This window comes from Ranitomeya variabilis, chromosome 2 (genome assembly GCF_051348905.1).
Source record: "Ranitomeya variabilis isolate aRanVar5 chromosome 2, aRanVar5.hap1, whole genome shotgun sequence".
In the NCBI taxonomy this organism is placed as follows: Eukaryota; Metazoa; Chordata; class Amphibia; order Anura; family Dendrobatidae; genus Ranitomeya; species Ranitomeya variabilis.
The window spans coordinates 425,196,988-425,223,705 of NC_135233.1; the positions used below are offsets into that span (position 1 = coordinate 425,196,988).

The following is a 26,718-nucleotide window of genomic DNA, read 5'->3' on the forward strand; positions in this document are numbered from 1 at the left end:
CCCAGTAGTGAGGGCCCCCGCTTCCCTTTTGGCCATGTCCCCAGTAGTGAGGGCCCCCCCGATTCCTTTCTGGCCATGTCCCCAGTAGTGAGGGCCCCCCGATTCCCTTCTGGCCATGTCCCCAGTAGTGAGGGCCCCCAATTCCCTTCTGGCCATTTCCCCAGTAGTGAGGGCCCCCGATTCCCTTCTGGCCATGTCCCCAGTAGTGAGGGCCCCCGATTCCCTTCTGGCCATGTCCCCAGTAGTGAGGGCCCCCGATTCCCTTCTGGCCATGTCCCCAGTAGTGAGGGCCCCCGATTCCCTTCTGGCCATGTCCCCCAGCCACAGCGTCCCCAGAATTCCCGTTTGTTAGTTTCACAAGCAATTACATGGTCAGACACACAAGTCGAACAGAACAACTTTCCGGAGCAGGATACGAGAGCCTCGGTCTGGTGGATTGTCTTTTTTTTGGAATTTTTTTTTTCGAGGGGGTATTCATATCTGCACCTGTGAATATCTGGTCACACTGCCCCGTTCTCCTGCCGTGGCTTGTGAACGGCGGATTGGGAAGCACTAAGTGATGGAGCCAAAGTGCAGAGAAATCCAGAGAGAAGGGTGAGTCCCAGCCCGCCCCAGGCACAGAACATTGACCAGCCATACCCGTGACTGATGTCTTCAGGTAACCCGTACACGGAGCGCGGATACCGGGATAGCTCGAAATTGATGCCGGCTACGCAGGTGCAGAGGGAGATGATGCAGCACGTTCCTGAAAAGAAGAAAGGATCAATAGATAGTTGCAAAATATGGAGGACATTGCTGCAATTCTGCATGGGAGCGGACACAGACCAGTGCGCGGCCCCTTATAATGCACAATTCCCGCTGGCCCCTTTACCTCTCTGACCCCTGTGCAGTTGCACCAATGGTGTGCCCGTCCCTGCTCCATCATACTGCACTATGTGATTGGACCTTCCCCATTGAAAGTATGCGGACTGGTACACAAACCAACCATCACTTCTGCCCCACTCCTGGGGCCACAAGATGGACCCTACCGTCAGGTTTTCTGGAGAATTAGGATTTCCAGTTTGTGTTATCAAAGGCCTTAGTGACCACCAGCACCACACATGACCCATGTGCTGGGGTGTAACTGGAATAGGAGCAGGGGTTGCAATCGCACCCGGGCTCGGGAGCCTAGGGGGCCCAAAAGGTCCATTTGGCCTACATGAAAAGACCATTGCTATTAAAAGACTTGCAACAACCTCTCCCTTCCCCCTATCTGACCACCATCTACTCACCTTCTCTTGTCCTCCTCACCCGCCCCCCACATCCAGCCTCGTACACCTAGACATTCACAGACTGTCAGACTCTCTTCTACCCCTGTCCTCCATATCTTCACTCCACGACACGGATAGTGCCACCGCTTTCTATAACTCCACCCTCACATCAGCCATAGACTCAGTCACCCCTCTCATGTATGGCAAAGTGCGACAAATCAATAGGCAACCCTGGCACAACAATCTCACCAAAAAACTCCAAAAAAGCATCCAGGGTCACGGAGCGGCGTTGGAACAAAAAACACGACTGCCAGACGACTTCACTGCTTTCAAACAAGCTACACTCTCCTTCAAACTAGCCCTCACTTCTGCTAAATAAACCTATTTCACTAACCTTGTATCTTCACTATCCTACAACCCAACAACTGTTCAGCACATTTAACTGTGTCCTTCGTCCGCCACTGCCACCTCCAACTCCCCTCATCTCTTCTGAGGACTTTGCCACCTACTTCAAAAACAAGATCGACCAAACAAGGCAAACCTTTACTGTTCCACCACCCCAACCACTCCATATAACAGACCTCTGCCCTTCCCCAATAACTTCCCTCTCCAACATCACTGAAGGAGAGCTTACTCACCTCTTTTCCAAATCATACCTCACTACCTGTGCACTTGACCCCATCCCTTCCCACCTGCTCCCCAACCTCACTAACACGCTCATTCCAGACCTAACCCATCTCTTCAACCTATCGTTATCTTCTGGTACTTTCCCCTCTGCCTCCAAACATGCCACCATAACACCCATCCTCAAAAAAACTAACCTTGACCCATCTGCTATGTCCAGCTATCGCCCCTTATCACTGCTCCCATTTGCTTCCAAACTCCTTGAGTAGCATGCCCATGGTCAACTTTCCTCCTACCTCTAATCTAAAGGTACCGTCACACTAAGCGACGCTGCAGCGATACAGACAACGATGCCGATCGCTGCAGCGTCGCTGTTTAGTCGCTGGGGAGCTGTCACACAGACGGCTCTTCAGCGACCAACGATGCCGAAGTCCCCTGGTAACCAGGGTAAACATCGGGTTACTAAGCGCAGGGCCACGCTTAGTAACCCGATGTTTACCCTGGTTACCAGCGTAAATGTAAAAAAAACACCCACATACTCACATTCCGGTGCCCGGCGTCCGGTTCCCTGCACTCCTCCTGCATCCTGTGTCAGCGCCGAACATCTCCGGCATCTCCCACAGAGCAGAGCGGTGACGTCACCGCTCTGCTTTACGGCCGGCACTTACACAGGATGCAGGAGGAGTGCAGGGAAGCGGACGCCGGGCACCGGAATGTGAGTATGTGGGGTTTTTTTTTACGTTTACGCTGGTAACCAGGGTAAACATCGGGTTACTAAGCGCGGCCCTGCGCTTAGTAACCCGATGTTTACCCTGGTTACCAGTGTAGACATCGCTGGATCGGTGTCACACACACCGATCCAGCGATGTCTACGGGAGATCCAGCGACAAAATAAAGTTCTGGACTTTCTTCTCCGACCAACGATGTCACAGCAGGATCCTGATCGCTGCTGCGTGTCAAACACAACGATATCGCTATCCAGGACGCTGCAACATCACGGATCGCTAGCGATATCGTTTAGTGTGAAGGTACCTTAACTCTCTCCTTGACAACCTCCAATCTGGCTTCCGCCCCCACCACTCCACCGAAACTGCCCTGACCAAAATTACTAATGACTTAGGGTACTGTCACACTATACGATTTACCAACGATCACGACCTGCGATACGACCTGGCCGTGATCGTTGGTAAGTGGTTGTGTGGTCGCTGGGGAGCAGTCACACAGACAGCTCTCCAGCGACCAACGATGCCGAAGTCCCCGAGTAACCAGGGTAAACATCGGGTAACTAAGCGCAGGGCCGCGCTTAGTAACCCGATGTTTACCGTGGTTACCAGCGTAAACGTAAAAAAAACAAACAGTACATACTTACATTCCGGTGTCTGTCCCCCGGCGCTGTGCTTCTCTGCACTGTGTCTGCCAGCCGGAAAGCACAGCGGTGACGTCACCACTGTGCTCGCTTTCCGGCCGGCCGGCGCTCACAGTGCAGAGAAGCAGAACGCCGGGGGACAGACACCGGAATGTAAGTATGTACTGTTTGTTTTTTTTTTTACTTTTACGCTGGTAACCACGGTAAACATCGGGTTACTAAGCGCGGCCCTGCGCTTAGTAACCCGATGTTTACCCTGTTTACAAGCGAACGCATCGCTGGATCGCTGTCACACACACCGATCCAACGATGACAGCGGGAGATCCAGCGACGAAAGAAAGTTCCAAACGATCTGCTACGACGTACGATTCTCAGCAGGGTCCCTGATCGCTGCTGCGTGTCAGACACAGATCGTCACGGATCGTACCGTCGTAGCGATCAAAGTGCCAATGTGTGACAGTACCCTTACTCACAGCCAAAGCTAACAGACAGTTCTCCATCCTCCTCCTTCTTGACCTGTCCTCTGCTTTCGACACAGTTGACCACTGCCTACTGTTACAGGTTCTTTCTTCCCTCGGCATCAAAGGCCTTGCCCTGTCCTGAATTGCCTCATACCTTTCTGATCGCATATTTAGCGTTTCCCACTCCCACGTTACGTCCTCATCCCGCCCTCTCTGTTGGAGTCCCTCAAGGCTCTGTCCTGGGGCCCCTACGTTTTTCTATCTATACCCTTAGCCTAGGACAACTCACAAAGTCCCATGGCTTCCAGTACCACGGCTTCCAGTACCACCTGTATGTGGACGACACTCGGATCTACCTATCTGGCCCAGATGTCACCTCTCTGCTGTCCAGAATCCCGGAGTGTCTATCAGCCATATCCTCCTTCTTCAACTCTCGCTTCCTAAAACTAAATGTAGACAAAACCAAACTCATCATCTTTCCTCCATCTCACGCATCCCCCCTACCTGATCTATTTCTTATGGTAAACGGCATCACTCTCTCTCCCGCACCTGAAATCCGCTGCCTCGGGGTAACTCTCGACTCTGCCCTGTCCTTCATTCTGCACGTCCAAACTCTTGCCACCTCCTGTCGCCTCCAACTCAAAAATATTGCCAGAATCCGTCCCTTCCTCAGCCCACAATCTACTAGAACTCTTGTGCATGCCCTCATCATCTACTGCCTCGATTACTGCAACACCCTCCTCTGCGGCCTCCCCACTAACTCTCTTGCACCGCTCCAGTCTGTCCTCAACTCTGCTGCCCGGCTAATCCACCTCTCTCCTCGCTACTCCCCTGCTTCCCCCCCTGCAAATCCCTCCACTGGCTCCCAATTCCCCAACGAATCCAGTTCAAACTACAATATCTACAAACTACAAATTAAAATATCCCCCATCCTCTGGAATTCCATGCCTCAACACATCAGATTATCCACCACCCTCGGATCCTTCAGACGGAACCTGAAATCCCATCTATTCAGGAAAGCCTACAGCCTGCAATAACCATTCTTCCGCCTCACCACCACCCGAGCTGCCGCCTCACCACCACCCGTGCTGCCGCCTCACCAACTACCCGAGCCGCTGCCACGTCACCAACCATCCGAGCTGCCGCGTCGCCACCGCCAGAGCTGCCGCCTCACCAACCACCTGAGTTGCTGCCACGTCACCAACCACCCGAGCTGCTGCCACGTCACCAACCATCCAAGCTGCCGCGTCCCCACTGCTGCTGCCTCACCAACCACCCGAGCTGCCGCCTCACCAACAACCCGAGCTGCCGCCCCACTAACCACCCAAGCTGCTGCCACGTCACCAACCACCCGAGCTGCCGCGTCGCCACCGCCAGAGCTGCCACCTCACCACCACCAGAGCTGCAGCACACCGACCTCCTGTCTCTTCCCCATTATCCCGAAGAATGTAAGTCCGCAAGGACAGGGTCCTCTCCCCTCTGTACCAGTCTGTCATTGTAAATTTCTTTACTGTTAACGATATCTATAACTGTATGAAACCCCTTTCTCACGTACAGGACCATGGAATTAATGGTGCTATATAAATAAATAATAATAATAACTGGGGGCCCCAGTGGAGCTTGTGAGTAGGGGCCCACGAGCTTAGTTACGCCATTGCCCTTATGTAAGAGAGCGGCTCTAAAGTGCCCTGTGTGAACAGAGCGATGGCTGCCACCACTCCACTCACCGTCTATGGGGCGGCTGGAGATTGCCGAGTGCTGCACTCAATCTCCCAACAATAAATGGTGCGGTGCCAGCCGTCGCTCCACCACACAGCGCACTGGGAGGTCCCAGTGGTCAGACCCCCGACAATCAGCTTCCTATACCCTGGATAATTGTCTGCAGATGCCAGCAACATTCACTAACAATGGGGGGTGCACATACTTTCCTCACGCGAGGCTGGATTCATAGATTCCGGCAATCACGGACGCCCATGTTTCACTTCTTTGTCCTCAGTTAATGGAGAAGTGGTCAAGATCCTCATGGATCATCATTAGAGCAGACGCGGCTCTGAAAGCCTCTCCGGTTGCCGCAGACCCAGAGTGTCAGCGCATTACACAGTCTATTGGTTTTAATGAGAAAGTGTAATGCTTCATTTCCCCTGTGGGGGCACTGCAGGAAATGGAACACCGGGTGTAAGGTTCTGCCACAAATTACAGCGGATCCCTGGGATCTCGGGAAAGGAACAACTCATCTTATCGCTGAAAGGCTTCCAATAACAGATCTTCTGAAGCGGAAACCTTCTGGGCTTTCTCCAGTATTGGTCACAGCATCTTACCTGCACTATTAGTCTAAGGACATCCACCTCCGGCTGCAGCTCCCACATGCTGTACCCTGCAGCCTCACTCACTTAGGGTACCGTCACACAGTGCAATTTTGATCGCTACAACGGCACGATTCGTGACGTTCCAGCGATGCATTTACGATATCGCTGTGTCTGACACGCTACTGCGATCCGGATCCCCGCTGAGAATCGTACGTCGTAGCAGATCGTTTGAAACTTTCTTTCGTCGTCTAGTGTCCCGCTGTGGCGGCATGATCGCAGCGTGTGACACAGGTTGTATACGATGTGCGCACAGTAACCAACGGCTTCTACATCGCAAATACGTCATGAAATTATCGCTCCAGCGCCGTGTATTGCAACGTGTGACCGCAGTCTACGACGCTGGAGCGATAATCATACGACGCTGCAACGTCACGAATCGTGCTGTCGTAGCGATGAAAATGGCACTGTGTGACGGTACCCTTAGACTGACAGCTGTATATACAATGGCCGACAACCTGAATCTCATGGATGGAGAATGATGATGAACTAATCTTCCTTCTCAGTTTACGACTTATCTTCCTTCGTCCGAGCTCCTCTCCGCTCATTCATGACCATGTAAAAGTTGAGCTGAGCTTTGTGGTTCTCTCCCTCCTCACATGTCAGTACTGGAAGCTCCGCAGGCTCCATCACTCTCAGATCTGTGGGGGGTCCGCTGGGTGTTGTAGTCCCACTGCTCTGCTCGGGAGTTTAGGAAATCTTATTTATGCGCCACAGAAAAAAAATTTGCGGTTGCAGCAGATTTACAGCATGCTCCTTCCTGCGGCGGCTGTCAGTCCGGATTTCTTCCCTCCCAGTGCAGAGCGTGATACGTGCCGCATTGTTACTTGCACTGCGGGGGGCTCAGAAATTCAGCGAGTGCACACCACGCTGCAACAATCCATACCGCCGCCACTCCAGCTCCTGCACGCGCCGTCCCCTGACTGTCACACACGTTTAGGACGGGACGTGCGGAGGACACAGAGGAGATTCCTTACAGAAGATGCCCTTTAAATTTCATGCATCTCCAGACATAATAAATCAGCCTGCACCCCGCCAGACAAGGTCGTTTGTGAGGGGTCCCAGAAGACCTCCCCTCCTCCCACGTCCTCAGCTGCGAAGCCGCTCATCAATCTCCGGTAGCCGAAAATTAACCCAATCCACGACCCGAAGGGGAGAGAAAAGTGGTCTCACCTCCCATGAGGAACAGCAGCCCGGCCACGTACTGCATTAGGTCGTGCTCCTTACAGCAGCCCAGCCCGCCGACCAGCCACCCGAACAGGATGATGGAGACCGCCATCCCGATGAAGCCGGCCGTCATCCGCCGCAGATCTGGGGGAAGAGGGAGACGGAAATCAGATCAGAGCTGAGGAGCGGACATCACACTACATGTAATACTGCAGAAAAAGTCACAGCCGAGAGGCTGCAGGAAACTTTCAGCAGGCATGGTCACAGCCGAGAGGCTGCAGGAAACAGTCAGCAGGCATGGTCACAGCCGAGAGGCTGCAGGAAACAGTCAGCAGGCATGGTCACAGCTGGGAGACTGCTGGAAAGTCAGCAGGCATAGTCACAGCTGAGAGACTGCTGGAAACAGTCAGCAGGCATGGCCACAGCTGAGAGACTGCTGGAAACAGTCAGCAGGCATGGCCACAGCTGAGAGACTGCTGGAAACAGTCAGCAGGCATGGTCACAGCTGAGAGACTGCGGGAAACAGTCAGCAGGCATGGCCACAGCCTGAAATGCAGCAAGAAGTTAGATTTTTTCTGTATCAGATAAAGGAAAAGGTGCAATGTCGGCACAACAGACAGAGAAGAGGCGTAGGGATTACAGCCCTGGAGTCTGCAGACCTGTGAATGCAGCTCAGGAGCGGCCCAGTGAGAAATCCCAAACCCTCCCGACCCCTCCGCCATGCGCTCACTTTGCCAAGCGTGCCTGGGTTCTCTGGTGTCAGGCAAAGATAAATGTGTGATGGGGAAGGTCGGACTCCCACCACCCTGGGACCACAGGTCCGTTCACTTCTATGGTAACACCTGCGAGACCACCACAGATGGTGCACACAGAAGGTCACGCATTACCTATCCAGTCACACAGGACTCGCTTCGTGGGATCGGTGAGGACCCTAGAGGTCGGACCCCACTGATCACACACATACCACCCATCCCTTTAAGAACAACATATCATGCGGACATCCTACATTACGTCCCCCATGGCGCCCCCTCTGGCCTCTCGGGCTTCCTGCACTTACGCAGAGCGTGCCACTCGTCCTGGCGGATGGTCTTGGTGACGTTGATCGGCAGGTTGGTCGGCAGCGAGGACGAGGTGTAATGGTAGCGGACGGGAGCGCAGCGCTGGACGATTCCTGCAAGAGAAGGAGACAACGTGAGAAGACGCCCCATCTCCCCCGCACTCCGGGTGGGGGTCCAGGATTTATCAGACGCCATCTCCCCTCATCTCACATGTGGACAATCATGGCTGCCTCACATTCCATCCTTTGTGGGGGGGCGGAGGACACTCTAGGGACTACTAGCAATGCTCCATGGGAAAAACATGCAAATTAGCCCTCGCTGGTGCCACCTGCTGGTGACAGGTAAGTTACTGCTCAGATACAAAAACTAACATACAGGAAATTTCCACCAACAGGTGGCGCCAGCGAGGGCTTTTTCTTGCTCATTTGCATGTTTTTCCCATGGTGCATTGCCAATAAGACTATAAACAATGTGTCTCCTTACAAGGGATTCAGATCTTGAAGTGTTATCTGCAGGACACATCAGAGGTGACACCGGGGGTCTCCAGTCATCAGCAGCTCCGGAGGTGGCCAGGAGACTCATGGGTGAACCCCAGGGGCGAACTGAAATTTAGAGGGGCAAGCATTGATTACTCCACACCCTTATCTGGTGGACCCCGTCCCACTTACCAATTAAAGGGACGGTGATTCCCGCCAACGTACCGTCATGTATGAGATCCGAGCTGGATGGTGTTTTACGGTTTATTATAGGTGTACTGTCCCTTTAAATGCTGGCTCCGTCACACTCATCCATCGTCCCCAATATCTGGCACATTCCCCCATCAGACACAGCTGTGCCCCCGCTCATGTGATGGCTGCGGCCTGGAAACACTGAAGCCCCCTAATTAACCACTGATCTATAGGAAATACTTCCCCGAAGCCTCCGCTGCTAGAACGCTGACATCATCCTGTAACCGCAGGGTTAATATTTAATGAGTCCACGGGAAGAAAGACAATAACGGCATTATGTCCAGTGCTCAACAGCCAGGATGGGGCCGTCTTAAAGGGGAAGTGGTCACACGGTTACAGTTTGTGCCCCAGAAAATGAAACGTCCTGGAGCGGCGCAGGGTGCAGCCACAACGAGCGCCACCTTCATGGCTCTGGGGGGCCGGACCCTCCTCACGCGGTCCACTCACTATTTAAAAAGAGGTGCAGAAGGGAAAAAAGATGCAAACTCAAATGTTGCTACTTCTTGTGTCAGTTTTCTGCAGAGTCGTCCTCTCCTGACCCGGCGGCGTCTCCATTTACTGGATCTTCCCCTGAACTCTGCAGCAGGGGCCTCTGTGGTTCTGCCTGGAAATATACAGACAGATGGGGGCGTGTCCGCGCACACTGTCCAATCAGAGCTGCCAGTGTCAGACCGGGGAGGGACGCAGCGCTAACTGGTAACGCCCAGTTGACAAAGTAGTCATACATTTCCAGGAGGAATAACAGAGGAAGAGCTAAAGCAGCGTTATAAAAAAAACATGCTCCAGATTTATTCATGGGAAATATAAGTATTTAGTTCAGCAGATGCCGGGAAAATGGGGTAGGGCGGACGCCGGGAACAAGGGAGGGCGAACGGACACGGGGGAAAGGGGAGGGCGGGCTGGCATGGGGGAAAGGGTAATGCGGGCGGACGAAAGGGGAGGGGAGGCGGACGCGGGGGAAAGGGCGGGTGGTCATCAGGAACGAGGGAGGGCGGGCGATCGTCAGGAACGAGGGAGGGCCGGCGGACGCGGGGGAAAGGGGAGGGTGGGTGGATACGAGGGAAAGGGGAGGGCGAGCAGACATGGGGGAAAGGGGAGGGCGAGCAGACATGGGGGAAAGGGGAGAGCAGGCAGTCACCAGGAACGAGGGAGGGGGGGCGATCGCCGGGAAAGAGGGAGGGCGAGCTGGCATGGGGGAAAGGGTAAAGCGGGCGAACGAAAGGGGAGGGTGTGCGTATGCGGGGGAAAGGGGAGGGCAGGCAGACGCAGGGGAAAGGGGAGGGCAGGCGGTCACCAGGAATGAAGGAGGGCGGGCGATCGTCAGGAACGAGGAAGGGCGGGCGATCGCCAGGAACGAGGGAGGGCGGGCGATCGCCAGGAACGAGGGAGGGCGAGCAGACGTGGGGGAAAGGGGAAGGCGGGCAGGTGGATGAAAGGGGAGGGCAGGTGGATGCAAGGGAAAGGGGAGGGCGAGCGGACATGGGGGAAAGGGGAGAGCAGGCGGTCACCAGGAACGAGGGAGGGGGAGGCGATTGCCGGGAAAGAGGGAGGGCGAGCTGGCATGGGGGAAAGGATAAGGTGGGCGAACGAAAGGGGAGGGTGGGAGGATGCGGGGGAAAGGGGAGGGCGAGCAGACATGGGGGAAAAGGGAGGGCGGGCTGTCACCAGGAACGAGGGAGGGCAAGCGGATGCGGGGGAAATGGGAGGGCGGGCAGTCACCAGTAATGAGGGAGGGCGGGCGATCACCGAGGAGGGAGGGCGAGCGGACATGGGGGAAAGGGGAGAGCAGGCGGTTACCAGGAACGAGGGAGGGTGGGCGATCGCCAGGAAAGAGGGAGGGCGAGCTGGCATGGGGGAAAGGGTAAGGTGGGCAGACGAAAGGGGAGGGCGGGCGGACGCGGGGGAAAGGGGAGGGCGGTCACCAGGAACGAGGGAGGGCGGGCGATCGCCGAGAAAGAGGGAGGGCGAGCTGACATGGGGGAAAGGGGAAGGCGGTCGGAAGCGGGGGAAAGGGGAGAGCGAGCGGTTGCGGGGGAAAGGGGACGGTGGATACAGGGAAAGGGGTGGACGCGGGGGAAAGGAGAGGGCGGGCGGACATGGGGAAAGGGGAGAACGGGAGGACACAGGGGAAAAGGGAGGGTGGGCGGACGCAGGGAAAGGAGAGGGTGGATACAGGGAAAGGGGCGGATGCGAGAGAAAGGAGAGGGTGGATACAGAAAAAGGGGCGGATGCGAGAGAAAGGGGAGAGCGGGCGGACGCGGGGCCAAAGGGGAGGGTGGATAAGGGAAAAGGGGCGGACAGATATTTGGGAAAGGGGCGAACACAGGGAAAGGCAGGTATACGCCGGTAAAGGGGAGGGTGGACGCACACTGGGAAATGGGAGGGTAGATACGGGGAAAGGGGCAAATGTGGGGAAAGGGGAGGGCAGGCGGAGGGGGGGAAAGGGGCGGATGAAGGAAAGGGGCGGATGAAGGAAAGGGGCGGATGAAGGAAAGGGGCGGATGAAGGAAAGGGGCGGGCGGGCAGATGCAGGGTAAGGGGCGGAGGCAGGTAAAGGGGAGAGTGGATAGACAGGGGGAAAGGGGAAGGCAGGCATACACTGGAAAAGGGGAGGGCGGACGCACGTCAGGAAACGGGAGGGCAGATGCAGGGAAAGGGGCGGATGTGGGGAAAGTGGAGAGCTGGCAGACGCGGGGAAAAGGGAGGGTGGATACGGGGAAAGGAGCAGATGCAGGGAAAGGGAAGGGTGGGTGGAGCGGGGGAGAGAATACTGGGAAAGGGGTGGACACGGGGAAAGGGGAGGGCAGAGAGACACGGTGAATGTGGAAACAGGGAAAGGGGAGGGTGGGCTGACTCGGGGAAAAGGGATACAGGGAAAGGGGCGGACTAAGGAAAGGGGGGGTGATACAGGGAAAGGGGTGGACGTGGGGAAAGGAGAGGGCGGGTGGAGGGGAAAGGGGATGGAGGGGGAAAGGGGAGGGAGGGCGGACGAGGGGGGAAAAAGAGGACAGGCGGACGAGAGGGAAAAAGAGAGGGCAAGCGGGCGGACGAGAGGGAAAAAGGGAGGGAGTGCGGACGAGAGGGAAAAAAGGGAGGGAGGGCGTGCGGACGAGAGGGAAAAAAGGGAGGGAGGGCGTGCGGACGAGAGGGAAAAAGGGAGGGAGGGCGTGCGGACGAGAGGGAAAAAGGGAGGGCGTGCGGACGAGAGGGAAAAAGGGAGGGCGTGCGGACGAGAGGGAAAAAGGGAGGGAGAGCGTGCGGACGAGAGGGAAAAAGGGAGGGAGGGCGTGCGTACGAGAGGGAAAAAGGGAGGGAGAGCGTGCGGACGAGAGGGAAAAAGGGAGGGAGGGCGTGCGGACGAGAGGGAAAAAGGGAGGGAGGGCGTGCGGACGAGAGGGAAAAAGGGAGGGAGGGCGTGCGGACGAGAGGGAAAAAGGGAGGGAGGGCGTGCGGACGAGAGGGAAAAAGGGAGGGAGGGCGTGCGATCGCCGAGAAAGAGGGAGGGCGAGCTGACATGGGGGAAAGGGGAAGGCGGTCGGAAGCGGGGGAAAGGGGAGAGCGAGCGGTTGCGGGGGAAAGGGGACGGTGGATACAGGGAAAGGGGTGGACGCGGGGGAAAGGAGAGGGCGGGCGGACATGGGGAAAGGGGAGAACGGGAGGACACAGGGGAAAAGGGAGGGTGGGCGGACGCAGGGAAAGGAGAGGGTGGATACGAACGAGAGGGAAAAAGGGAGGGAGGGCGGGCGGACGAGAGGGAAAAAGGGAGGGAGGGCGGGCGGACGAGAGGGAAAAAGGGAGGGAGGGCGGGCGGACGAGAGGGAAAAAGGGAGAGAGGGAAAAAGGGAGGGAGAGAGGGAAAAAGGGAGGGAGAGAGGGAAAAAGGGAGGGAGAGAGGGAAAAAGGGAGGGAGGGAGGGCGGGCGGACGAGAGGGAAAAAAGGAGGGGGGGAGGGAGGGCGGGCGGACGAGGGAAAAAGGGACAGCAGGCGGGCGGACGAGAGGGAAAAAGGGAGGGCGGGCGGATGAGGGGGAAAGGGGAAGAGGGGAGGGCTAACGCCGGGAAAGGGTCTCTGAAGTTTTATGAAAACAGTGATGGATATGTGAAAGCTTCCACCGCAGACAGAGCGCGGGGGTCACAGGGCGACGTTCAGACACCGTGTGCAGTATCCCGCACAGCTGTGTGCACTGGTGGTGGATACAGAACACTCAGGAGCTGCATTCAGAATTCTGCTGGGTCCCCTGGAATCACACAGCAGAGCCTTCAGTAAGCAATACTCAGTGCATGAGCTCGTTTTCTCTGCTCTACTGCTCAGATCTCGGGGGAGAGATGGGGTCCCCCTTACATACATCAGACGGTGGGCCGCTCCTGCCAGATCGGTGCGTTGGACGGACTCCACTTGATGTATACGGCAGCTCATGTACAGTTCAGGCTGAACGTAAATCACCAGGATGTGGATTGTGGAGGACGAGCAGGAACGCCCAACACGTACGAGCGCAGAAACAGACAGCAGTATAAATGCAGCTCCGGAGACGGTCACACTATAATGAACCATGTATAAAGTCATCCTATATGTAGATCCACAGCGTGCAGGGGATAAAGCGTCAGTAAGGCGGAGGCCGGAGTGTTTCAGTAAAAATGCTGCACATTTGCCTCCTATCGCCTCTGCGCTGTTCTGCACTGTTGTCTGCGAAAGGAGTTAACTGAAAAGGTGTTAGTGAGCTCCTGGGACAGGAGAGTTTAGGACTTATCTCCTCTCTGCTGATTTCTAACAGCATAAAAGTTCAGTTCCACTGTTGTGCGGCCATAAATCCACAGAGAGGCTAAAACAGAGGAAGATGAGAGCAATATGTTCCCACGTCCAAATGAGCTCACTGACGGAGGCTCAGTTAACTCTTTCTGCAGCCAGCAGTACGGAGGCGATGGAGGACAAAGAGAGCAAAATATTTACTGAAATTCAGGTGCATTTAAGTAGAAAAACAAAACTGCAGTGAAGGGGGCCGTGTACTACAGTGCTGCCACCAGGCACGAGGCGGCGATACCTCCGTCTACCAGCAGGATTGTGGGGCGCTCCAGGGTCAGACACACCTGGGTGGTTCAGCAATAGAAACTTTCAGGTTTGGCACCAGTGGTCCCGTACATTCGCTATATGGTCTCCTGAGCCCCGGCATAAATCTACGTATGTGTCCATATGGCCGCCAGCACGACCCCCATCCTCCGCAGCCCCCCACCTCTTTACTGACAGCATATGGCGAAACAGGTGGGATTCACCAGAAAAGAAGCAAAGTGCCCCCAAATGCCCGGAGCAGATGGAGGGTCACAGTCATCTACATCATCCCCCCTCAGGCCAGACACAAGGGACACACAGGGGTGGACACCGACCCTCTCCCATATACACTGACCTGCACACAAAGCGTCATTCATTGCTGAGGTCTCAAAGATCGGACCCCACAACTAACCAAACTCACAACCAAATCCAAGGACAGACCCCCAGAACAGAGGTGTAGGGGTCTATATAAGGGCAAATGGTCGAGCCCTATAGCAAAAACATTTGGGGTTTGGCTGGAGCAATTTCCATCGACTTCCGTGGCCTCACGTGGCGGTATTACATTGTCGAGTCCATGAATACAACATTGCTGCGTGTACGGACCCCTTATAGTCACCGTGGACCCCTCACACCATATGCCATAATGAAATGGCTGACAACAGAGGACAATAGACAGCACAGCAGGTTTCTGTAACAGCAAATGCTGAAACGTATTCTCCACGTGTAATAAGGAATCAGCTTATGACCCAATTAGAAGCTCCGGTGCACAATGCGGTGCTGCAGCACAGGGAGACAGCGAGGTGCGACGAGAGACGGCGTGGGGCGACGAGAGACGGCGAGGGGCGACGAGAGACGGCGACGAGAGGCAACGAGAGACGGCGACGAGAGATGGCGAGGGGCGACGAGAGGCGACGAGAGATGGCGAGGGGCGACGAGAGGCGACGAGAGACGGCGAGGGGCGACGAGAGACGGCGAGGGGCGACGAGAGACGGCGAGGGGCGACGAGAGACGGCGGACGAGAGACGGCGACGGGAGACGGAGAGGGGGGACGAGAGACGGCGAACGACGAGGATGGGCAACGAGAGACGGCGGCGAGAGGCGACGAGAGACAGCGACGAGAGACGGAGAGGGGCGACGAGAGACGGAGAGGGGCGACGAGAGACGGAGAGGGGCGACGAGAGACGGCGAGGGGCGACGAGAGACGGCGAGGGGCGACGAGAGACGGCGGACGAGAGACGGCGACGGGAGACGGAGAGGGGGGACGAGAGACGGCGAACGACGAGGATGGGCAACGAGAGACGGCGGCGAGAGGCGACGAGAGACAGCGACGAGAGACGGAGAGGGGCGACGAGAGACGGAGAGGGGCGACGAGAGACGGAGAGGGGCGACGAGAGACGGAGAGGGGCGACGAGAGACGGCAAGGGGCGACGAGAGACGGCAAGGGGCGACGAGAGACGGCGACGAGAGACGGCGACGAGAGACGGAGAGGGGCGACGAGAGACGGCGAGGGGCGACGAGAGACGGCGAGGGGCGACGAGAGACGGCGAGGGGCGACGAGAGACGGCGAGGGGCGACGAGAGACGGCGAGCGACGAGGATGGGCGACGAGAGACGGCGAGGGGCGACGAGGAGAGATGGCGAGGGACGGCGAGAGACGGCGAGGGGCGACGAGAGAGTCTGGCAGCCGCACAAACCATCGTCATCCGGCATCCAGGGTAAAGGGATAGCGGTTAGTGGATTAGGGGGGATTAAAGGCTCTGCGCAGGGAGGAGATCTGTACAGGAGAGATTTCATGGCTGCGCAGAACACAATCAGGAATTTAAACGATTAATACGTCTCCATTAACAAAAAACTAACAAGGGTTAAATCGTGGTGGTGCACACACGAGACGCAAACGCAGACAATGTCACCCGTCATAGCGCAGGGTGCCCTGTGCCCCAAATCTGCAGTAAGTTTTTTGCAGCTTCAGATTTTGTTGCAGAGAATTTGTAAAAGCGCCACCTTCTCTGTCCCACCCCGCCAGGAGGCACCTCCATTCCTGCCTCCCACCCTGCCAATAGGCTCTTCCGTTCCCGCCACACTCCCTGCCAGGAAGCGCTTCCATGCCCGACTAGTCTGATACTCCGCCCCCCGACTAGTCTGATACTCCGCCCCCCGACTAGTCTGATACTCCACCCCCCGACTAGTCTGATACTCCACCCCCCGACTAGTCTGATACTCCGCCCCCCGACTAGTCTGATACTCCGCCCCCCTGACTAGTCTGATACTCCGCCCCCCTGACTAGTCTGATACTCCGCCACCCTGACAAGTCCGATACTCCGCCCCCCTGACTAGTCCGATACTCCGCCCCCCTGACTAGTCCGATACTCCGCCCCCCTGACTAGTCCGATACGCCGCCCTATGTTACATCATAGGGAATATAGCAAGCACTGCATATGGGTAGGGCAGACAGAGACCCCGGATCATTCCTGGGACTAGTGGGGTCCAACAACAGCTGTCCATCTGGCAATGAAGCAGAGGTGGGCGCGTCACTGTGCTGACAGCAGGGGTCCCAGAGGTTGGACCGATACAGATACGGATAATGGGGTCCTCAATGTCTCCGATACCCATTAGGTGAGGCAGTGGGTTATGGGGGGGCGCCGGTATAAGAGGGCAGGTAGTATTGGAATCGATCGCACGGATATCTGTACAGCAGATCAGAAATCAACCATTTCCCAATTAAAAACCTTTTCTTTCCTTGTTGCTATTTATTTTTTCAGGTTTTTTTTTTGCTTGTAAAAATAAATTCCATGGTTTTCGGTGCATTTTTTATGAGCATTTTGTGGCTTTTTTTTTCCCTTTACTAGAGACAATACATACAATAAAAATCGGGTCACGTCTGAGGGCAGAAAACCCAGAAAGTGGAAAGTGTCACGAGCACATTGTCCGCCCCCCAGTCATGGCACCTATTTGTTAACGACCAACAGGGATTGTCTTTTTTTATTATGTAACATCCACAATATTTTATAATCCCATGAAAGTCGATGGGCTCCAGCTAAGGCCCCGTGTATAGAGGCAATAATCAGGGAGCGAGCCGGTCTACACGGTTGGATGAGCAAAATGTTCCTTAATCGGGCGCGATGTACGGTTTTCGGCAGCACATTGTCCCATATCACCAGATGTGCTGTCGAGAACAATGGCCGACATTGTGCACAGAACCCTTGTATTCGTGATTGATCTGCGGTCCCCGGTCAGCTCATATTCAGCCATCTGAGGTCACGTACTGCCCCGGATCATACCGTCAGTGTAGATATTACATTACGGGTATCTGACACTGCTGATCCCCCCCTTATTGTGCAGCTCAGTGGTCCATTTAGTGCCTCCGCTACCGATCTGCATCATCACGCACCAGTATGTTCATACGTTACATAAAGGAGCCACTGATGTAAACAGTGCAATACCTGGTGTCACCTGCGGGAGCGCTGCAGGGAAGTGACACACTGCAGAGTTCACCCACTGATCAGTAGGGTCCCAGCAACTGTACACTCCATGATCAACTCCTAATCACTGAGGTTCTGACAACCCTTCAGACGACAACCAATATGGCTGCCGTCACCCGTCCTAGTAATATGGCGATACTTCCCTCTGATGATCTAACCTTGTGAACCATTTCAGCAGCTGACTAGCTCCTCATCCCCTCTGGCACCGAAAGAGTCAATCCCGCGTTTCACACCTCGAGTCGTCTCAGTCATTAGATTTTGCGCGCAGCCTCCCTGCTAAGGAATGTGACTTCTCAGCGCCGCACACAATTTTCTCTAGAAATAAATAAAGCACGTGTGTGTGAATCATTATTAGCATGAAGAAAGTGGCATCTCTGCTCTGTATGGGGTGCGAGGGGTTAATCCGTGTGATCGCGACGAGGGGCTCGTTTATGGGCCAGTACATCCGTCACCCCTCGAGGTGAGGAGATCAGGTCCACATTCAGCACCATGGACAGCGGCGGGCAGCACCTCCATCTACAACTATGAGCAGCGCTGGGACACACGTGTGTGAGCAGGGCCGTGCAAAAGTGTAGGCAGGGGAGAAAATGCTGCAGAGTCAGAAGCTTCCAGTAATAGAAGCATTAATGCTCTGTGATCAATTATCACAATACAAAAGGAACTTAAGAGAAATATAAATCCTATCAGTATCCGGGGACCGCCCGACGCCTCCGTCCTCAGTGTCCGGGGACCGCCCGACGCCTCCGTCCTCAGTGTCCGGGGACCGCCCGACGCCTCCGCCCTCAGTGTCCGGGGACCGCCCGACGCCTCCGCCATCAGTGTCCGGGGACCGCCCGACGCCTCCGCCATCAGTGTCCGGGGACCGCCCGACGCCTCCGTCCTCAGTGTCCGGGGACCGCCCGACGCCTCCGTCCTCAGTGTCCGGGGACCGCCCGACGCCTCCGTCCTCAGTGTCCGGGGACCGCCCGACGCCTCCGTCCTCAGTGTCCGGGGACCGCCCGACGCCTCCGTCCTCAGTGTCCGGGGACCGCCCGACGCCTCCGTCCTCAGTGTCCGGGGACCGCCCGACGCCTCCGTCCTCAGTGTCCGGGGACCGCCCGACGCCTCCGTCCTCAGTGTCCGGGGACCGCCCGACGCCTCCGTCCTCAGTGTCCGGGGACCGCCCGACGCCTCCGTCCTCAGTGTCCGGGGACCGCCCGACGCCTCCGTCCTCAGTGTCCGGGGACCGCCCGACGCCTTCGTCCTCAGTGTCCGGGGACCGCCCGACGCCTCCGTCCTCAGTGTCCGGGGACCGCCCGACGCCTCCGTCCTCAGTGTCCGGGGACCGCCCGACGCCTCCGTCCTCAGTGTCCGGGGACCGCCCGACGCCTCCGTCCTCAGTGTCCGGGGACCGCCCGACGCCTCCGTCCTCAGTGTCCGGGGACCGCCCGACGCCTCCGTCCTCAGTGTCCGGGGACCGCCCGACGCCTCCGTCCTCAGTGTCCGGGGACCGCCCGACGCCTCCGTCCTCAGTGTCCGGGGACCGCCCGACGCCTCCGTCCTCAGTGTCCGGGGACCGCCCGACGCCTCCGTCCTCAGTGTCCGGGGACCGCCCGACGCCTCCGTCATCAGTGTCCGGGGACCGCCCGACGCCTCCGTCATCAGTGTCTGGGGACCGCCCGACGCCTCCGTCATCAGTGTCCGGGGACCTCCCGACGCCTCCGTCATCAGTGTCCGGGGACCGCCCGACGCCTCCGTCATCAGTGTCCGGGGACCGCCCGACGTTTCCGTCATCAGTGTCCGGGGACCGCCCGACGCCTCCGTCATCAGTGTCCGGGGACCGCCCGTCGCCTCCGTCATCAGTGTCCGGGGACCTCCCGTCGCCTCCGTCATCAGTGTACGGGGACCTCCCGTCGCCTCCGTCATCAGTGTCCGGGGACCTCCCGTCGCCTCCGTCATCAGTGTCCGGGGACCTCCCGTCGCCTCCGTCATCAGTGTCCGAGGACTGCCCGTCGCCTCCGTCATCAGTGTCCGGAGACCGCCGGTCATCAGTGTCCGGGGACCGCCCAACGCCTCCATCATCAGTGTCCAGGGACTGCCTGTCATCGGTGTCCGGGGACCGCCCGTCGCCTCCGTCATCAGTGTCCGCGGACCGCCCGACATCAGTGTCCGGGGACCGCCCGTCGCCTCCGTCATCAGTGTCCGGGGACCGCCCGTCGCCTCCGTCATCAGTGTCCGGCAATGAGCTGACATTCATAACCCTTCCCCAGCCCTAGGGGATCTGTGCTCACCCTACATCTCACATTCAGCACCATGGACAGCGGCGGGCAGCACCTCCATCTACAACTATAAGCAGCGCAGCTCCCAGCACACTATATAAACATACTACATACAGGTATACAGCGCGAGGCTGTCAGAGCATGCTGGGAGTTGTAGTTTTGCTGCAAACCAGAGATATATTCTCACTTGAACTTTTAACTCCTTTTGCCGCATCGTATCGGGAATCTATGGGCACAGTGAGTATAAAGTGCCGCTGTGCGGGCAGATATGGGTGCAGGGTGCGGGCAGAGAGGGGTGCAGGGTGCAGGCATCTCCAGTCTACCACCATCTACAGCAAGACGATCCACATGTGCATGGTGACTGTAACAGTGGAGACTCAGGGGTCCACGGTATGGAGGGTCTCATAGATCACTATGGCGGCTCTACTACCCCCCATCCAGCCTGGCGCTAGTCTGCAGCCACAGACCGCTGCTGTGCAGGAGCCCCGCACTAAATAAGCCGGGGACGGGGGCTTCTTAGAAGGCTGCAGCTCCACCTACTGGACAGGGTTATTATAAAGTTTAGTATCCCTTTAAGATACTCGTGGCCTACACTCCAGTGTTCCCGCGCGCTGCGGTACGTGCCGCTGTGTGATTAGCGATATTAGTGGGTGAGACCACCTCAGAGTGATCGCTGTCTGTGCTACTTAATGATGGATATTTGGAGGGTCTCACAATATCCTGGATACGGGCGATAGAGAGTTGTGTGCGTATATAATTATATATATATATATATATATATATATATATATATATATATATATATATATATATATATATATATATATATATATATATATATATATATATATATATATACACTCACTGGCCACTTTATTAGGTACACCTGTCCAACTTCTTGTTAACACTTAATTTCTAATCAGCCAATCACATGGCGGCAACTCAGTGCATTTAGGCATGTAGACATGGTCAAGACAATCTCCTGCAGTTCAAACCGAGCATCAGTATGGGGAAGAAAGGTGATTTGAGTGCCTTTGAACGTGGCATGGTTGTTGGTGCCAGAAGGGCTGGTCTGAGTATTTCAGAAACTGCTGATCTACTGGGATTTTCACGCACAACCATCTCTAGGGTTTACAGAGAATGGTCCGAAAAAGAAAAAAAATCCAGTGAGCGGCAGTTCTGTGGGCGGAAATGCCTTGTTGATGCCAGAGGTCAGAGGAGAATGGGCAGACTGGTTCGAGCTGATAGAAAGGCAACAGTGACTCAAATCGCCACCCGTTACAACCAAGGTAGGCCTAAGAGCATCTCTGAACGCACAGTGCGTCGAACTTTGAGGCAGATGGGCTACAGCAGCAGAAGACCACACCGGGTACCACTCCTTTCAGCTAAGAACAGGAAACTGAGGCTACAATTTGTACAAGCTCATCGAAATTGGACAGTAGAAGATTGGAAAAACGTTGCTTGGTCTGATGAGTCTCGATTTCTGCTGCGACATTCGGATGGTAGGGTCAGAATTTGGCGTAAACAACATGAAAGCATGGATCCATCCTGCCTTGTATGGAGCATCTTTGGGATGTGCAGCCGACAAATCTGCGGCAACTGTGTGATGCCATCATGTCAATATGGACCAAAATCTCTGAGGAATGCTTCCAGCACCTTGTTGAATCTATGCCACGAAGAATTGAGGCAGTTCTGAAGGCAAAAGGGGGTCCAACCCGTTACTAGCATGGTGTACCTAATAAAGTGGCCAGTGAGTGTATATATATATATATCTAATATATAAAGCTGAATGTGTGTGTGTGTGTATGTATGTATGTATGTATGTATGTCCGGGATTGGCATCTGAACCGTAGCAGCTACAGCCACAAAATTTTGCACAGTCACACGTCTGGACCCTGAGAGCGTCAAAGCTATATTGTGAGGTGAAATTTTAACCCCGCGCTTTCCAAGTCACCAAACAATTTTGCCCCTATCTACATAATGGGGAAAAAATGAAAGGAAAAGTGTTGGAGGCAAATTAACAGCTGCCAGATGTGAACAAGGGGGACTTAAAGAATGACAGCGATGGCACCAAAGAGTATATACTGTACAGTTGCTAAGGTGGGGCCCCAACATGGGATAATCACACCACCACGGGGATATGAACACACACACAAAATGCGCCACACACTACCACGTGCTCGAACACATATACCACCCTCAGTGCACATTTCACCACACATACACCAACCTCGCCACATAAAAGTAGAAACACAAAAGTCGCCGCTCAAAACTCGCCACGCGCAAAACTCTCCACATGCAAAACTCGCCACACGTGCAAAACTCGCCACACGCAAAACTTGCACACGCAGAAAAATTGCCACACGCAGAAAAATTGCCACATGCACAAAAGTTGCAACCCATGCAAAAGTTGCCTCACACAAAACTTGCACATACTCAAAAGGCACCACACATAAAACTCGCCACGCGCAAAACTCGCCATGCGCAAAACTTGCTGCACACAACTTGCTACACTAACCTGTCACATGCAACTCGACACACAAAAAGTTGCTACACGCATGTCGCCACACAAAACTCATCTCACAAAAGTCCCTACATGCATGTCGCCACACGCAACTCAACACACACAACTTGACACACGAAACTCGCCCTAAAACACACACAAGTCTGGTATCCTTCAAAAATAAAAATCTGATTAATAAGCAGACAAACTACAAGAGCAACAAATGTACCATATAGGAATCCGGCAGCTGTCAGTCACATGACCAGTCTATTATGTGTATGTGTGAGCTAATATATACTGCCAGGGGGTGGGCTTACTGTTGGCTGGGGATTTATCAGGCTGCCATTTTAGCTTACAAATACTGAGGTAAAAATACTGACCAAATAACGTGTGAACGAGGGCTAATACAGGAGGAGATGGCATACAGCTATATACTATATACAGGAGATGACACACAGGTATATACTATTTACAGGGGAGATGACACACAGGTATATACTATATACAGGAGGAGATGACACACAGATATATACTATATACAGGAGAGATGACACACAGGTATATACTATATAGAGGAGGAGATGACATACAGGTACATACTACATACAGGAGGAGATGACATACAGGTATATACTATATACAGGAGGAGATGACACACAGGTATATACTATATACAGGAGCAGATTACCTACAGGTATATAGTATATACAGGAGGAGATGACACAGGTATATGCTATGTATAGGAGGAGATGACATACAGGTATATACTATATACAGGAGATGACACACAGATATATACTATATATAGGTGAGATGACACACAGGTATATACTATATACAGGAGATTACATACAGGTATATCTAATATATAAAGCTGAATGTGTGTGTGTGTGTATGTATGTATGTATGTATGTATGTCCGGGATTGGCATCTGAACCGTAGCAGCTACAGCCACAAAATTTTGCACAGTCACACGTCTGGACCCCGAGAGCGTCATAGGCTATGTTGTGAGGTGAAATTTTAACCCCGCGCTTTCCAATTCACCAAACAATTTTGCCCCTATCTACATAATGGGGAAAAAGTGAAACGAAAAGTGTTGGAGGCGTCGCAGCTACAGGCACAAAATTTTGCACAGTCACACGTCTGGACCCTGAGAGCGTCAAAGCTATATTGTGAGGTGAAATTTTAACCCCGCGCTTTCCAATTCACCAAACAATTTTGCCCCTATCTACATAATGGGGAAAAAATGAAAGGAAAAGTGTTGGAGGCAAATTAACAGCTGCCAGATGTGAACAAGGGGGACTTAAAGAATGACAGCGATGGCACCAAAGAGTATATACTGTACAGTTGCTAAGGTGGGGCCCCAACATGGGATAATCACACCACCACGGGGATATGAACACACACACAAAATGCGCCACACACTACCACGTGCTCGAACACATATACCACCCTCAGTGCACATTTCACCACACATACACCAACCTCGCCACATAAAAGTAGAAACACAAAAGTCGCCGCTCAAAACTCGCCACGCGCAAAACTCTCCACATGCAAAACTCGCCACACGTGCAAAACTCGCCACACGCAAAACTTGCACACGCAGAAAAATTGCCACACGCAGAAAAATTGCCACATGCACAAAAGTTGCAACACATGCAAAAGTTGCCTCACACAAAACTTGCACATACTCAAAAGGCACCACACATAAAACTCGCCACGCGCAAAACTCGCCATGCGCAAAACTTGCTGCACACAACTTGCTACACTAACCTGTCACATGCAACTCGACACACAAAAAGTTGCTACACGCATGTCGCCACACAAAACTCATCTCACAAAAGTCCCTACATGCATGTCGCCACACGCAACTCAACACACACAACTTGACACACGAAACTCGCCCTAAAACACACACAAGTCTGGTATCCTTCAAAAATAAAAATCTGATTAATAAGCAGACAAACTACAAGAGCAACAAATGTACCATATAGGAATCCGGCAGCTGTCAGTCACATGACCAGTCTATTATGTGTATGTGTGAGCTAATATATACTGCCAGGGGGTGGGCTTACTGTTGGCTGGGGATTTATCAGGCTGCCATTTTAGCTTACAAATACTGAGGTAAAAATACTGACCAAATAACGTGTGAACGAGGGCTAATACAGGAGGAGATGACATACAGCTATATACTATATACAGGAGATGACACACAGGTATATACTATTTACAGGGGAGATGACACACAGGTATATACTATATACAGGAGGAGATGACACACAGATATATACTATATACAGGAGAGATGACACACAGGTATATACTATATAGAGGAGGAGATGACATACAGGTACATACTACATACAGGAGGAGATGACATACAGGTATATACTATATACAGGAGGAGATGACACACAGGTATATACTATATACAGGAGCAGATTACCTACAGGTATATAGTATATACAGGAGGAGATGACACAGGTATATGCTATGTATAGGAGGAGATGACATACAGGTATATACTATATACAGGAGATGACACACAGATATATACTATATATAGGTGAGATGACACACAGGTATATACTATATACAGGAGATTACATACAGGTATATCTAATATATAAAGCTGAATGTGTGTATGTATGTATGTGTGTATGTCCGGGATTGGCATCTGTACCGTCGCAGCTACAGCCACAAAATTTTGCACAGTCACACGTCTGGACCCCGAGAGCGTCATAGGCTATGTTGTGAGGTGAAATTTTAACCCCGCGCGTTCCAATTCACCAAACAATTTTGCTCCTATCTACATAATGGGGAAAAAGTGAAGGGAAAAGTGTTGGAGGAAAATTGACAGCTGCCAGATGTGAACAATGAGGACTTAAAGAATGAGAGCGATGGCGACAAAGAGTATATACCGTACAGTTGCTAAGGTGGGGCCCCGACATGGGATACTCACCACACACGGGGATATGAACACAAACACAAAATGCGCCACACACTACCACGTGCTTGAACACATATACCACCCTCAGCACACATTTCACCACACACACACACCAACCTCGCCACATAAAAGTCGAAACACAAAAGTCACCACTCAAAACTCGCTACATGCAAAACTCGCCATATGCAAAACTAGGCTCACGCAAAACTCGCCACACGTGCAAAACTCACCTCATGGAAAACTCACCTCATGCAAAACTTGCACACACAGAAAAATTGCCACATGTACAAAAGTTGCACCACATGCAAAAGTTGCCTCACACAAAACTTGCACATACTCAAAATGCACCACACATAAAACTCGCCACGCGCAAAACTCGCCATGCACAAATCTTGCTGCACACAACTTGCTACACTAACCTGTCACATGCAACTCAACACACAAAATGTTGCTACACGCATGTCGCCACACAAAACTCATCTCACAAAAGTCGCTACATGCATGTCGCCACACGCAACTCAACACACACAACTTGACACATAAAACTCGCCCTAAAACACACACAAGTCTGGTATTGTCCTTCAAAAATAAAAATCTGATTAATAAGCAAACTACAAGAGCAACAAATGTACCATATAGGAAATACGGCAGCTGTCAGTCACATGACCTGTCTATTATGTGTATGTGTGAGCTAATATATACTGCCAGGGGGGAGGGCTTCCTGTTGGCTGGGGATTTATCAGGCTGCCAATAGCAACCAATCACAGCTCAGCTTCTATTTTGCTACAGTTAATTAACCTGAGCTCTGATTGGTTAATATAGGCAACAAAGACATTCTCAGTATAACAAAGCTAATATATGTTGTGAAATGCTTCTATTTGCTTAGTTTTTGCCTTTTAATAATTACATTTCTATCTATTTGTTTTGTGGTTTTTGTGTGCAGAATAAATTTTTGTTAACACATTCTATTTTGCTAACAGCAGTCATTAACCCGGGCGAAGCCGGGTAGTACAGCTAGTATATATATATATATATATATATATATATATATATATATATATATATATATATATATATATATATATATATATATATATATATATATATATATTATATACGCACACACACACATACACGTGCTTCTCACATGATTAGAATATCAAAAAAAAGGGAATTTATTTCAGTTCTTGAATACAAGTGAATCTTCTCTATTCTATAGAGTCATTACACACAGCGTGATCTATTTCACGTGTTTATTTCTGTTAATGTTGATGATTATGGCTACAGCCAATGAAAACCCATTATTAGAATTATTAATAATAAACACCTGCAAAGGTTTCCTAAGCGTTTACAGAGGTCCCTTAGTCTGTTTCAGTAGCTCCACAATCATGGGGAAGACTGCTGACCTGACAGATGTCCAGAAGGCGTCACTGACACTCCACAAGGAGGGGAAGCCACAAAAGGTGGT

The 26,718-nt window shown here is 53.4% G+C and overlaps 1 protein-coding gene across 1 annotated transcript in view; it reads right to left on the reverse strand.

The window, feature by feature from the left end:
* LOC143806375 (transmembrane protein 178B-like) overlaps positions 1–26,718 on the reverse strand; it is a 35,594-nt gene that overhangs the window by 1,030 nt on the left and 7,846 nt on the right. The window contains exons 2-4 of the mRNA XM_077286751.1: positions 8,289–8,402; positions 7,238–7,375; positions 1–745 (exon numbers count right to left, since the gene is read on the reverse strand). The exon at positions 1–745 is cut by the window's left edge and continues 1,030 nt beyond it. Of these exons, the coding sequence (XP_077142866.1) occupies positions 501–745; positions 7,238–7,375; positions 8,289–8,402 (497 nt within the window). The 3' untranslated portion in view covers positions 1–500. The remainder of the gene's footprint in view (positions 746–7,237; positions 7,376–8,288; positions 8,403–26,718) is intronic.